This window comes from Sander vitreus, chromosome 10, assembly GCF_031162955.1.
Source record: "Sander vitreus isolate 19-12246 chromosome 10, sanVit1, whole genome shotgun sequence".
Lineage (NCBI taxonomy): Eukaryota > Metazoa > Chordata > Actinopteri > Perciformes > Percidae > Sander > Sander vitreus.
The window spans coordinates 29757336-29771734 of record NC_135864.1 but is presented as its reverse complement, the minus strand read 5'-3'; the positions used below and the strand labels follow the sequence as shown (position 1 = coordinate 29771734).

The following is a 14399-nucleotide window of genomic DNA, read 5'->3' as shown; positions in this document are numbered from 1 at the left end:
TCAGAAATATATGGGTGACGTTACATATACATCAGATATGTATACATATATACATCAAAGCAAAGGGGTATTTTATGCATGGATGTATTGATTTGATCAGAGCTGAGGCCTGTACAGCCTGACGCTGTTTTACGTAAATCACAACGCTTAAGGCCTTTTTATACTTCTGCGTCAAATCTACGCCGTTGCTACGCACGTAGGTACGTGAAGACACAAACCTATCCTATCAATATCACTTCCAGTGGTGTAGTCTACGTGATAGTAAGCTCCAGGATTTCTATATAGGCTACCCACTTAAAAATGCCCAATGACATATAACAACATAGGCTACTTTCCATTATATTTTTGATAAATTTTGAATTGTCACCCGTGCTTTTTTCTTAACATCTATAGGTTGAATAAAGGTATTTTTACCGTAAATTGGTGCATTAAAGTGTATCGGAATGCAGGAAATGAAGTCGTTGATGCTTAAAACTTTCCTGGGGGGACACCCAGGCCCCCCCACTATGATATGCCCCCTTCCTCCCCCAAAGGTACATTCTGGCCAATATACAGTAGGCTACAGTACACCCACTATAACAGTATACATTAGACTACACTGGTCACTTCCCCATCAATCAGGCACAAGATCTGACCATAGTTACACTTTTGCTTTCCATGAACTGTCGTTGCTTTAGCCTTTTATTTCAGTTGAAACCCTGGCAGTGGTAAGCGATCGTGAGAGAAAATAAAAAAAAATATCAAAACATAATTCTAACCTATGTGCGTATTGGCAACACACGGCTGAAGAAGCCGACAAATAGCCTATATATAATTCCCTCCGCTTAAAAATCTAAATCTTTGATAAAGATACCCATCAGTTAACGGGGTTGTCGGTCTCTGCCCCCTGCAACCTGAAGTTAGCTCGTTAACGCCAAATCTTGCTTCGTAGTGGCCTCAGATCATGTATGTATTACAGTAAGAGAAGCAGATTCTGAACCCTTTCGCTTTCCGTAGGACCGAAATTTAAATTCCTCTTGGGATAGATACACATTTTCAATGCAAATATTTATTTTAAGCTAAGTGTATCTATACTGCGTCATTGTAAAATTAAGGCTAAAGTGTTATAATGTTATGCACATAAACTCTCATTTTGAGATGTAACGTTTTCGTCGTTATAAAGCTAAATATTGTACCCCCTGCCACCCCTCCCTTGTATATCTGAAATGGTACAGTCCGGAACTTCAAGCATTTTGCGGGAAGCGGTATCAATTCGAGCTGCGGAGTGTTTACAAAACAAACTTGTTACTTAACTAAGCTACAGTTATTCCAAATGAGGTGAGAACTATCAGTTATGAATTTATCTAGCTAGTTGGTAAAGGGTATACATGCAGTTTAGTGTCATAAATCCCCCCTTAACGTCTATACGTGCAGTTTAGTGTCACATATTCCCCATACAATGTCCTTAATTAATTATAAACCTGCTAAACCACCTGTGCTACCCTAGCTAACCCTAACCTGTCTCAAATCCTCATCATTTGGCACACTCGGTTTCTGGAAAATAATTTGTGACACTAAACTGCACGTAAGCCCAACTTCATAACATTAGTAACGTTATGCTTACAAATCGGTCACGTCTTGTGCTGCTAGTTTCGGCATGTAGCTAGCTAGCTAGCTAACCTTATCGTTATCGAATTGATTCGTGCTTTTCGCAACCAACCCTAATTTGGAAGAAACGTGTGTGATAAAAGAGGTCTAACTATTAGAAAAAAATAAGTTATTTGTTTGTGCTGATAATAAGCATAACGTTACCAAATGGTAAAATATATGGACATTTACAACTTAAAAACAGCACTCTGACACATTTGTAGGGAAATTAGCTTTGCAGTAGTCTCGCATTGCCAGACCTATCTCCAAAGCGCTAGGTTTAAAGTTAATACATGAATGTACAACGTCTACTAAATGGAGTTTGGCTTGAGGTTAGCCACATAACAGCTAGCTAAACAGAATGATACAAAGGCTCCCTACGAGATTTGGGGCTCAGCCATTGGCTGTAGTAGGGCTCAGCATTAGCATAACACAAGCCTGGAAATGATTGGGACTCAGTAGCGTGTCACTTGAGCATGGAGGATTGCTCAACGACTCAGTAAGCAGACTCATTTGGTTGGAGGTGTCCCCTCAACTGGTGACGGCGATGGCTCAAATATTGAGAATGATGATGATGATGAATAATATGTTCCTCTGTCTTCTATGTCTCCACAGTGCGAAAAAGGCCAGAGGTGCCAAAAAGGCCAGAGGAGCCAAAGCGCTCACGGCAACACATCATGAGAGTCAAGTGAGTTGGTCAACACTGCACTACTGATTCGATGAAAATTCGTATTGGCAATATATTTATTTTTAAAGGGAGGAAAATAGAGCTGGGTGATAGGAGAAAATCAGATATCACGATATTCTTCACCAAATACCTCAATGTCAAAATCAATATTGTTGTTATCCATCCAAACTCTATATTACAATATTGTAGGGTTGACTATTGGTGCTTTCACAAACTCTTTTAACAATGAGGTTTTAGATAAATAATCATCAATAACGTGGATACAATGACTAAGTGGATGAATGCAAATAATAGAACAACAGTGTGATAAGTTTAGAAAATGACGTCACTTTACTGTAATGTAGTCTTTAAAGCTAGAAAGGGGGGGCCACCAAACTGAGGAGGACACGCTGTTGGATGCTGTCCTCCTCTACTACTTGAATGCCTAACGAATCTCTCTCTTTCTCTCCCAGTGACCCTGTCTTTCACTGGTTGAAGCCTGAAAATATTGTAAACAAATTAATAACATAACTAATTACACTGGTGGGACTGTTCAGCTCTGTTTCAGACTGATACCTCCGGTTCAGGCTGGTCCTCATCCTCAACACCTGCCTTTTTCAGTCACGGAAAATACTTTTCAATAGGCTACTCACCTGGATTGAAGCAGCAAACATTCAGTGTAAGAGTAAAAAAAAGGGACATAACGTTATTTAGAATGTTTATTTGATTCACAGCTGCTACATATAGTGTTTTGATGATATAAAATATTTTTATAGGACTTTTTAATGTGTGATTGTGTAAAGGTGTTCACGAGATAGATACCAACCTTTTGTTGGAACCTTTTTTCCAACTTGTGAAATTTCTTGTCTCCTTATGGAGACAGACGCTGTGTGTGTCTGTCTGTCTGTCTGTCTGTCTGTCGCAAGTGACAGAGAGACGGAGGAGAGCAGGGAAAGGAAATGCAGCTGAACGTGTTTTTAAATAGCGTTTTAAAAAAGGGAAAAAAAAGAAGAATGACGAAACGCAATGTGCGGCGGCCGGTGTTGATAGTGCTGCGCACCGCCACACATTAGTCTGTGTGTGGGAAACACTGGTATCTATCTATCACTTTTTTTTCCCAACTTCAAATTTTTCCCAGTTTCAAATGATGTCCCCAAAAGGAAACTTTGTTTTATCTAAAAATATACATTTCTCTCTTTGTTCGTCTCACTTCAATTACATTGCTGCAAAATGGGATTGTCAAGCAGACAATATGATCAACACATACGTAATAATAGATCCGTACTTGGCATCTGTGTATAGATACAGTATTGCCATGGAAAATATCGCCATCCTATGCTGTATTGATTCAAAACTGCATGTAAAAAGACGTTTCTTTTGCTCCTTATTGTTGTTTGTTTTGCTGTGGGCGTCCAGCTTTTTTTCCAACCACTATTTTTGTAAATAAAAGCATTACGTACGTAACTCAAGCCATCGTGTTATCCCATTTAAACCAGATTCCCAGCGCCTTCTTTAACACTATGTCTGCAATTGTGTTATTACACCGGACTTAAAGTTCGCTTCATTGACTGTACATTATGGAATTGTAATTTAGTTTTTTTCTCTGTTGTGTTCAAATCCAGAAAGGTTCATCTAAAGATCAAATGGATTCTCCCAACCTGTCTGCTATAGAGAGAGGCAGCTTCCTGGAGGGACTGCAGCTAAATTATGGTAAGTGTCTTTACACCGTACGGCTATATCCTTGTCCGTGTCATGATGTCTTTACAATTCTTGAAGAAAGCGGGAAACTATTTTCATTTAACACCTTAAACATAACCAAATGGACTTTTGAAAGCCCCAGTTAAAGGTGCTCTAAGCGATGTTGGGTGACGTTACTTCTTGTTGACGTTCAAAGTACTGTCAAACAAAACGAGGCGAGCTCGCCCCTCCCTCCTCCTCATCTCGTCCCCTCCCTTCCGTGCACTAAGCAAAGCCCCCCAAACCCCCACCCCCAACTCCTTCTTGTCGGTTATTGGCTGGAACGCTGGAACACTGTTTGTTATGTTTGGTGGTGCAGGTTGGCAGTAGCTCAGCCCATAGGGAGTTGGGTTGGGAATCGGAGGGTCGTTGGTTCAAGTCCCAGTACGGACCAAAGTACAGAGTGTGGATTGATAGCTGGAGAGATGCCAGTTCACCTCCTCTTGAGCCCCCCTCTTGCCCACTCACTCTGACATCTCTCCATTTGTGCATGAATAGGTCCTGAGCGTGTGTGTGTATTTCAGGCCTGTGTGTATGTGTAGTGATTTCTAACAAACAGTGTAAATTGTAATTTCCCCACTGGGGATCAATAAACATTCGTTCTGCTTCGCCTGGAGGGTAGCAGCATAAATTCACCCCACAAGGGATGACTCGGATCAGCCAGGATGGCTCTCGTCTTCTTCAAGGATCTGGCCTTATACAGTTTTTATACAGGTTTCTTATACAGGTGTGCAGCAGTTTTGCTGCACACCTTCACGATACCTTGCATGCGATTTTTCTGTTTAATATAAAGTGACCCGTGCCAGCAGATAAAAGAGAAATTAAGAACTGATTCGATAAAGCGGGAGTAAAACATTTTCATAAAAACGGTGTCGACATTAAAACTGCGACGCTTACAAAGAGAGTGCGTGCGCTGATGTGCTTTTCTTTTTACACACAGCATCAACCTGGGACTCAAAGCACAGTTTACTGTCGATCACAGTCCCAAGATATTTGTACTGCTGCACTAGTTCAACTGGTTGATTGACAATGATTGTCCATTACAACCGGGGAAATGAGAGTGGGATTTCTTCTGAAGTCAATCATCAGAACATGCACATCTCTTTTATTTTTGCCACGTTCATGTTTAAAAAGGAGGATTTACACCAATCAATAAAATCACTGACTACAGGTCTACGTGTTCAGAGTCGTCACTGCTGAGGAGGGACACAATGACAGAATCATCCACAAATTCAATTTTCTTTGTGAATCTTTTGTGTAGCCCTGACCCTTGTTACCAGAGTCTAGCATAATGTCACACCAGCGATCTTGTGCTGACCCCGAGAACTCTTGTGTTGCCAAGGTAACCCCCTGCACAGCACCGCCATGGAGGAAGATTTAAACGTCCTGGAGGAGGAACAGGTGAACGGAGGAAAAGCTCTGAGAAAGGTGACTCCTCAGAGGTCGAAGGCGACCGTTAAACCGAGTGGAGAGAATGAGGAAGCGAAGAAGAAAAAGAGGAGTAGAAGTACTGGAGGGACGCCTGCAGCAAGGTGAGCTCACAGAGAGGTTCCTCTCTAGACCAGTGGTTCTCAAGGGGCGTCGCGAGATGGTTGGGGAGGAAAAAAAGTGAAAAAACATATTCTAGACTGGGGAATGGTTTTTACATGACTGTGTGAAGTTTGGTACATTTCATGTGTTATATTCAGAGCCTCATTTGTAAATTAGGAGTCCCTGGAACACAGAACCACTGCTCTACAGTAAGGTTAATATATCATTCACAGATTTCATGATGAATCATTTTGGTCTATAAAGACATAATGCAATAAAAGTTAATGGAAAAAAAATTTTTGTTCAAAGAATGAATGGAATATTATTGAGCAAATTACTAAGTATTATACTAATACTAATTTGAAAAAGAAGTACTTTTTCTTTCATACTCTTAAATAGAGAAAATGAGAATCACATATCACGATATTATTGACAAAATACTGTACATCGACGTGGATATTGCTGCAGTTTTGTAGGATAGACTATTGGTGCTTTCACAAAATATTAACGCAGTGAGAGTTTTGATAAATAATCATCAGTACCATGGATGAAATGACTAAGTGGGTAAAGGCAGATAATAGAACCGCTAGAACAGTCTGGTAAGTTCAGAAAATGACATCACTTTACTGTAATGCAGCCGTTAAAACCAGGAAAACACTCGTGTCATATCACGATATCCAAAATTGATATCAAGTCTCATATATTGATATGTTGATATAGTATATCAATATATTGCCCAGCTCTGGAGACCTATATACACATAGCAACAGGTCAACAAATATACAGGTGTCCATATGTACTCACAAAGGCACTCACATTTATTATATGTTATACATTTATAAATGCATTAAAAAAAAAAAAGTTAGTAATTAGTAAAAGTGAGTAATTACATGGCCATAGTTAATTTTTTTAAATATTTAAATCTGCCGTTACCGAGTCCCTATCCAATACTTGTGTTTGCCTTGATAATACAGCTGTACACTGTTTTTTATTACAAAAATAATAAGTAAACAAAGTAACTAAAATAGGTCTTTGGCTTAATACATTTAACTTAGTGCAGCTACCATTTTTGTAAAACTTGCATATAAAATCAACTTCTACTTAGAATGGTGAAGAATTTACTGACGTAAGTGAGCCAGGTAAGGTGACTGGGGTGACTGCCGATCCCCAAACAGTTCCGATCGGGACATCCCCTAAATGTAATAAATCCAGTTTAAGAATTGTGATGAAATACATCCGTGACGTTTGTTTCAGGTCCAAGGGGTCAGGGAAGTGGAGCAGGGATTTAGGGTAAAGGGGTCAGTTGATGGGCCATCTTGGAGAAATTGGGGTGTAGCACCTAACAGTCTGGCTGATATGGCCGCATGGCCAGGCCCTTTTCTATTTTGTTTGTTAATATCCTGCCTTGCCATCAAATTGTTTAACCGTCTCTGTGTCCCCACAAGGCCAGTGAAAAACCAGCAGGTGAAGAAAGGCAAGAAGAGAGAGAGAGAGTCAGGAAGTGGAGTGTCCAGTGGCCCTGAGTCACCGGTAAGGAGGTGAACAGTAAAGTCTCCAACAACAAGGGTAGTCTCCCAAAGATCTTCAGCAGGGGGTCCTCCAGAGTTACTGCACGGGGCCCTCCAGATTAACGTTTGAAAGATAAAAGGAAAGTTTATTTTTCTTCCAAAAATGAAACTATGTCTTAAAATAGACATGAATTTAGCATATTAGAAATAGGGCCTTGGCGATATGGAGAAAATCAAGTATCACGATATTTTTGACCAAATACCTCGATATCGATACCGATACGATATTGTAGTGTTGACTAATGGTGCTTTCACAAAATATTTACACACTGAGATTTTTGATAAATAATCACCAGTAATGTGGCTATAATGACTATGTGGGTAAAGGCAAATAACAGAACTGCTAGAACAGTCTGGTAAGTTCAGAAAATGACATCACTTTACTGTAATGCAGCCTTTAAAACCAGGAAAAGACAACACTTTTGCCATATTAGGATGTCCAAAATCTAAGACGATATCTAGTCTCATATCACGATATCGATATATTGCCCAGCTCTAATTAGAAAAGATGAATTGAATCAAATTCATGAAAACAAAAAAAACCATTTCATTTACACAACACTGATGATAGGCTTACTATAGGTAAGGTAGCCACTATGGTAGCCATCCACAGATACAGTTAAGCTTAAGGATTCACTGTGACTTCCACATGTATGTATAACATCAAAACCTGATGTATAAATATTACATGACTATACATCCATTTTCACCAATCTGTCCAAGTTTAGTATGCAGCTAAATTATATACATGTAGTCCCTACATGCTCCGTTTCTCTTTCAGCTAAGGGGTCCTTTCTCTTAAAAACGTTGAAGACCCCTGCTCTATAGTATACCACAAGTATAGTGCTAATACGGTCACAGGAACTTCCTGTATGATTAGTTAAGTGGAGACTGTACATATGCTGAGACAATGTTTTGCTACGTTTATTTCTTCTTCCAGGAGCAATCTGACCCTGGCACCGCCCAGCGGAGCCGGAAGAAATTCCTGTCCTCGGAGGAGGAGGAGGAGGAGGAAGAGGAGGAGGACGACAAGAGTTGGGTATGGACTAACCCCTAGTTTCCACCAGGTGCATCTGCGCTGCGTTCCGGAGGCGCCGCGACCCCTGCGAGCAATCGCTGCCATTCAAGTCAATGTTTAATATTCCACGGCGCGTCCCAGTAACGTGGGTGAAGCGGCTCTCTGCTGAGTGCTGAGTGAAGGTAAATAGTAGCTTGATGCTCCGCTTCTGAGACACTCCCGAGTGACACTCCCGGTGTGGTATGGCGCGTGGCAGAGGACGGAACAAAATCGGAACGCAGCACAGACGCGCCCAGTGGAGAATCGGACTTCTGCAGATTGTTGTAACCAGGAGCCCATGTGTGACCTTTCACTTTGTTTATATTCGTCTTTTTCTTTATGTCATTTATCCAGTGCCCAAGTCCAAAGAAGGCCAAGGGGTATCAGTTGAGCACAACCAGAAAGTCTTTGTCTGATAAGTCTAAATCTAGAAAGTCTTCATCAGGTAAGGGATGAGAGCACAAGAGGCTAAGCTGCAAAGTCAAACGGCACTGTATACTTCAGAATTGCATCTCAGGTGTTATGTTTCAACCCTGTTTAAGGTCATTATAGTCTGACATTTTGGAAAATGTTACTTACGTGCCCTCTTGCCGAGAGTTAGATTAGAACATCGATGCCACGCTCATGTCTGAACATTAAATATGAAGCTCAGCATAAAGACCTTTGGACAGAGCCAGGCTAGCTGTCTCCCCCGTTTCCAGTCTTTATGCTAAGCTAAACTAACAGTGTCCTGGCTGTAGCTTCATATTTAAAGGAACACGCCGACTTATTGGGACTTTAGCTTATTCACCGTAACCCCCAGAGTTAGACAAGTCGATACATACCTTTCTTGTGTCCGTGTGTGTTGTAACGCTGTCTGACGGTTCCACCGGTAGCTTAGCCTAGCACAGAACCTGCAGGTAACTGGTTCCAACTAGCCTACTGTTCCGAATAAGTGACAAAATAACGCCAACATGTTTCTATTTACATGTTGTGATTTGTAGAGTCACAGCGTGTACAAAAAACAACAACGTAACATGAGACACAGCCATCTTCTAACCGTAAACAAACAAACTTGGGCAGAGTGATTTGCTTTGCAGCAAGCCTTTCTGAGAATATAGTTCCCGGTTTGTTTACGGTTAGAAGATGGTTGTGTCTCATGTTACGTTGTTTTTTGTACACGCTGTGACTCTACAAATCACAACATGTAAATAGGAACATGTTGGTGTTATTTTGTCACTTATTCGGAGCAGTAGGCTAGTGGAACCTGCAAGTTCTGTGCTAGGCTAAGCTACCGGCGGAACTGTCAGACGGCGTTACAACACGCACAGACACGAGAAGGGTAGCCTATGTATCGACTTGTCTAACTCTGGGGGTTACGGTGAATAAGCTAAAGTCCCAATAAGTCGGCGTGTTCCTTTAACTGACAGATATTTGAGTAGTTTCGATCTTCTCATCTTAAGGCCCGGACACACAGAGCCGATAATCGGCCGTCAGACAGTCTGGCGAGGTCAGTGACTCGAGTCTGTTCGGTGTGTTCCGTGCCGTCGTCCATCCGAGGGGCCGTCGTCCTTTATTTTGGCCGATTTGACATGCATAATCGGCAGTCGGACTCAAATGACCCATCTGATTGGTAGAGTGCTAACCCGGAAACGGGGAGCGAAATGAGCGTGACTAGAGTCTCTCAAAATCTGACGAAAATCTTTTAAACTGACCTTTGTTGATCTGACATGAAGACAGATTCAGCAACTGCACGGTCTATTTCTCTCTTAAAATGTTTTCAGAAACACGTTTCGGTGAACTATTTTAGTACGATATGAGATCGTATTCTGAACAAGCCGCCATGACAGTCTGTCTTTGAATTTCCGGAGAAGCCAGACCCACGTGACGCGTTCGTCCAATCAGCTGCCGGTTTTAATTTTTGGGTGACAATACAGATTAGCGGCGCCTGCTGTTATGGAGACGTATTATGTCTCGTCGCTTTGCTGTGTTCCAAGGCACTTTTTTGACCAATTTGGGGAGACTGATCAGTCCAACTGCCTTTTCTGCCGAGGGTCGGCCGTCTGGTCGGTGTGTCTGCAGCTTAACTCTCCGCAAGAAAACAATTTCTTGGTATAAACTGGAATTTGGAGGTTGTTTTGTCTAATCTATTTCATTATACAGCACAAAATACTCATACTGGACATAAAATAGGCTTGAGTTTTGGAAATCTAGTAATGGGTTAACAGCCGTTTTTTTACATTCTTAATGTGAGCTGTCTTTTTACTCTTCGTAAAAACGGAACCACAAAAACCTAATTCTCCCATGTGAAGGCTGTGCATCTGCAGAACCAGAGACGGCCCACACGGATACACAGAAGAAGAAGAGACGTGGTCATCAGGGAGGAACAGAGCTGGAGCTGGTGCTGGATGCCTTCCTTGACTTCTGTGACCAGTACAGGTAAACAAAGATATTCAAACAAGTAGCCTGTAATCTCACCCTTCCATATCATATCAACACATAATAACTATATTTTTTATTCACAATTTAAAAACGTGCGTGCGTGTGTGTGCGTGCGTGTGTTTTACAGGGAGTCTGTGGAGTCTAAAGCAGTCAAACAGTCCATTGATTGCTTCTGCTCCAATGTGGAAGAGCAACTCTTGGAAAAGGTCAGACTTCAAAAATTCTGTTTTATTTGAGGAACCAAAACGTTGAAGCAAAAGAGCAACCGGACTCCTGTGTGGTTTTCAACATGTTTCCGGTTAACATTTAGAAGTTTAGACTTACTTTTGTTCACCAGAAGAATGAAAAAATGCTGTGTGTACTGTACACTCGACTTAATCAGGGTATAAAGAAATGGGCAATTACAATTACAACCAAATTTCGAAACCGTTTAAGCATTATAGGAAGTCGTGAAACATTTATAACACAGGAAGACAGTGCTGTACTTATTCTGAGTTTTTCAATCATTACCATTAAGGCTAATGTGCATACTGTACATTCCAGCTAAGTGTTTTTGATCTACAGTGTGATGTTCATAACCAAATTGATCATTTATAACCACCTTTTTAATGCCAAACATTTTAAGAAACCCCTAATACACCAGCGTGGTATTGATCAATTCAACAATAAATGTGATCATACTATACCTTGATACTAATTCAAATCAAACACATGTACTGTATATTCTCTGGTGATTTTTTTTTCTTTTCCAGATCTCTTCTTCCAAGCAGCTCAAGGTTTTAAAAAGAGAGAACGCCAAGGTAACTATGGCAACCAGCTTTTTCGACCATGCTACTGCCGTGGCTCAAGGGATGGCAGTGTCAGTCAGTTGATCTACCACTTTGGTCCAGACTGAAATATCTCAGCAGCTATTAAATGAATTAAGATTGTATTTTTGTACAGACATTCATGGTCCTTTAGTGCCACCATGAGGTTGAGAGTTGTGGTTTTGTGGTGAAATGTCCCAATCCAATACTTTTGTTTATGACAAAATACTAGCAGCATGCTGAACTATGAAGCTGAACATGGCAAACATCAGAGATGTGGACTTGAGACTTGGTGACTTGGACTCGAGTTGACTCAAATCCTCATTTTGATTACTTGCGATTTGACTTGACAAAAAATAAATGACATGAGACTGGACTTGGACTTGTAAGTTAATGACTCAAGGCTTGACTTGACTTGAGGCATGACGACTCAGATGACTTGCATGTATTCATACGTTTTGAATATTAGCTGTTACATATAAAATAATATAAATTGAATGTTGCCATGTGTCTGTCTAACTGCTATGCAGTGGCAGCAGCGCAAACTGTGAATCATGATTGGACGACTGAAAAAGTTCCCCGGTGTGTGATTGTCATGATTGGATGACTGGCTTTCAGTCAAACTCCTTGCTATGGCAACATGTAACATTAAAGACCCCTGATGAAGCCCCATTATGGGACCAGACCACCACAGTGGCTGCGTCTGTGCCAGAAGGGAAACAAAAAATTTACACAATAAAAAAAAAAAATGGAAGACCTGCTCACTTGGGTGTGAAAAAAATAAATAAAGGTGACTTGATATGGGACTTGACTTGCCTTAAAGGTCCTACGAAATGCTGCCTTTTGGATGCTTTTATATAGGCCTTAGTGGTCCCCTAATACTGTATCTGAAGTCTCTTTTATATAGACCTTAGTGGTCCCCTAATACTGTATCTGAAGTCTCTTTTATATAGACCTTAGTGGTCCCCTAATACTGTATCTGAAGTCTCTTTTATATAGACCTTAGTGGTCCCCTAATACTGTATCTGAAGTCTCTTTTATATAGACCTTAGTGGTCCCCTAATACTGTATCTGAAGTCTCTTTTTATATAGACCTTAGTGGTCCCCTAATACTGTATCTGAAGTCTCTTTTATGTAGACCTTAGTGGTCCCCTAATACTGTATCTGAAGTCTCTTTTATATAGGCCTTAGTGGTCCCCTAATACTGTATCTGAAGTCTCTTTCCCGAAATTCAGCCTTGGTGCAGAATTACAGCCACTAGAGCCAGTCCCACAATGAGCTTTCCTTAGGATGTGACATTTTTGTGTCTGTAGCTTTAAATGCTATTGATGAGGAGAGGGTGGGGGTGTGGCCTTGACCAACTGCCATGCTTCGCTTGTTTTCAAGCCATGATGTCTCTCTCTCATGGGGCCAAATTCTCTGGACGGGCAAAGCAGACAAAGGGGAGGTAACCTTTCCCCTTATGACGTCATAAGGGGAAGATTCCAGATCGGCCCATCTGAGCTTTCATTTTCTCAAAGGCAGAGCAGGATACCCAGGGCTCAGTTTACACCTATCGCCATTTCTAGCCACTGGGGGACCATAGGCAGGCTGGGGGAACTCATATTAATGTTAAAAAACCTCAAAGTGAAATTTTGATGCCATGGGACCTTTAACTAAGGACTCGACTTGACATAACCTGTGACTTGACTTAACTTGCCCCTCACTTGAGAAAAGAAGACTTGGTCACAACACTGGTAAACATTAGACAGTACCTGCTAAACATCAGCATGTTAGCATTGTCATTGTGAACATGTTAGCATGCCTGTTTTAGCTCAAAGCACCACTGTACAGCCTCACAGAGGCATGGCTGTAGCTTGGGAGATTCCAAAGGCACAGACTGTGGTTAAGCAAGTTTAGATTCACTAAATCAATAAATATATATATATATATATATATATATATATATATATATATATATATATATATATATATATGGGCTGTCAAAAATAACGCGTTAATTTCGATTAATTAATCTGAGAAAAAATAACGCAGATTAATCCATTCCATATTGACGTTTGCATACAGACGAAAATCTGGTGCCACTGATATGTCTGCGCTTCTCTCTGCTGCTCTGAAACAGACGTTACAGGAAACACAAACCCCGCTGCATGTGACGCTAGTTAACACAATACTCAACAGCAGCTAACGTTAGCCTACCGCTAGCTAGTAGCTGGATTAAACACGGTTAAAATGCTGACAGCTAACGCTAAACGGTGTAAAGTGTGACTGTGTTTTACTGTAGAGGATTCAACACCGGGATGTAACAATCTGCAGCTGCCGTCGGAGAAACAACACAGCCGGTGCGTTCAATGAAATTGGTAAACTACAGCCTCGTGGTGCATTTGAAGTTATTGTAAATGTCCATTTCCTATCTGGTTGTTGTTGTTTTTGTCGTTCAACAGCAATTTACTAGTGAAATAAGTTATTGTTATACATTATTATTAAATAATTTCATTTTGACCATATGGCCTTAGCAATAAACAAGCCGTTCTTTAATGCCACCAACTGTTGTTTAGTACCCTTTTAACTTAAGTATCGGTTCAGGCACCGTTAATTATGTATGCGATTAATTTCGATTAATTAATCACAGAGTATATAATTAATTAGATTACATTTTTTGATCAATTGACAGCCCTTATATATATATATATATTTATAATAAATAAAACTAGATCGACTGAGCTGTCAGCACTGTTAAAAACTTGTTTGAGTGCAAGAGTAAACAAGTTCCCCAGGTTTCAAAGTGTGTGTGTGTGTGTGTGTGTGTGTGTGTGTGTGTGTGTGTGTGTGTGTGTGTGTGTGTGTGTGTGTGTGTGTGTGTGTGTGTGCGTGCGTGGGTCAGGTGGGTTCTTCGATCCGTACAAAGACACAGAGACTGTTGGAGGCCAAAAATGAGCTGATGAGGTGAGAGGCAGTTCCGATGCACAAACGCACCAGTTTTCATT

The 14399-nt window shown here is 40.8% G+C and overlaps 1 protein-coding gene across 1 annotated transcript in view; it reads left to right on the top strand.

Moving 5' to 3' along the window:
• Positions 1 to 1230: 1230 nt before the first annotated feature.
• The window catches only part of cenpu (centromere protein U), a 14202-nt gene continuing 1033 nt past the window's right edge, over positions 1231 to 14399 (top strand). The window contains exons 1-11 of the mRNA XM_078261080.1: positions 1231 to 1317; positions 2242 to 2314; positions 3916 to 4003; positions 5373 to 5562; positions 7006 to 7090; positions 8069 to 8167; positions 8540 to 8630; positions 10477 to 10603; positions 10734 to 10812; positions 11359 to 11406; positions 14297 to 14358. Coding sequence (XP_078117206.1) covers positions 1313 to 1317; positions 2242 to 2314; positions 3916 to 4003; positions 5373 to 5562; positions 7006 to 7090; positions 8069 to 8167; positions 8540 to 8630; positions 10477 to 10603; positions 10734 to 10812; positions 11359 to 11406; positions 14297 to 14358 — 947 coding nt within the window. The 5' untranslated portion in view covers positions 1231 to 1312. The remainder of the gene's footprint in view (positions 1318 to 2241; positions 2315 to 3915; positions 4004 to 5372; positions 5563 to 7005; positions 7091 to 8068; positions 8168 to 8539; positions 8631 to 10476; positions 10604 to 10733; positions 10813 to 11358; positions 11407 to 14296; positions 14359 to 14399) is intronic.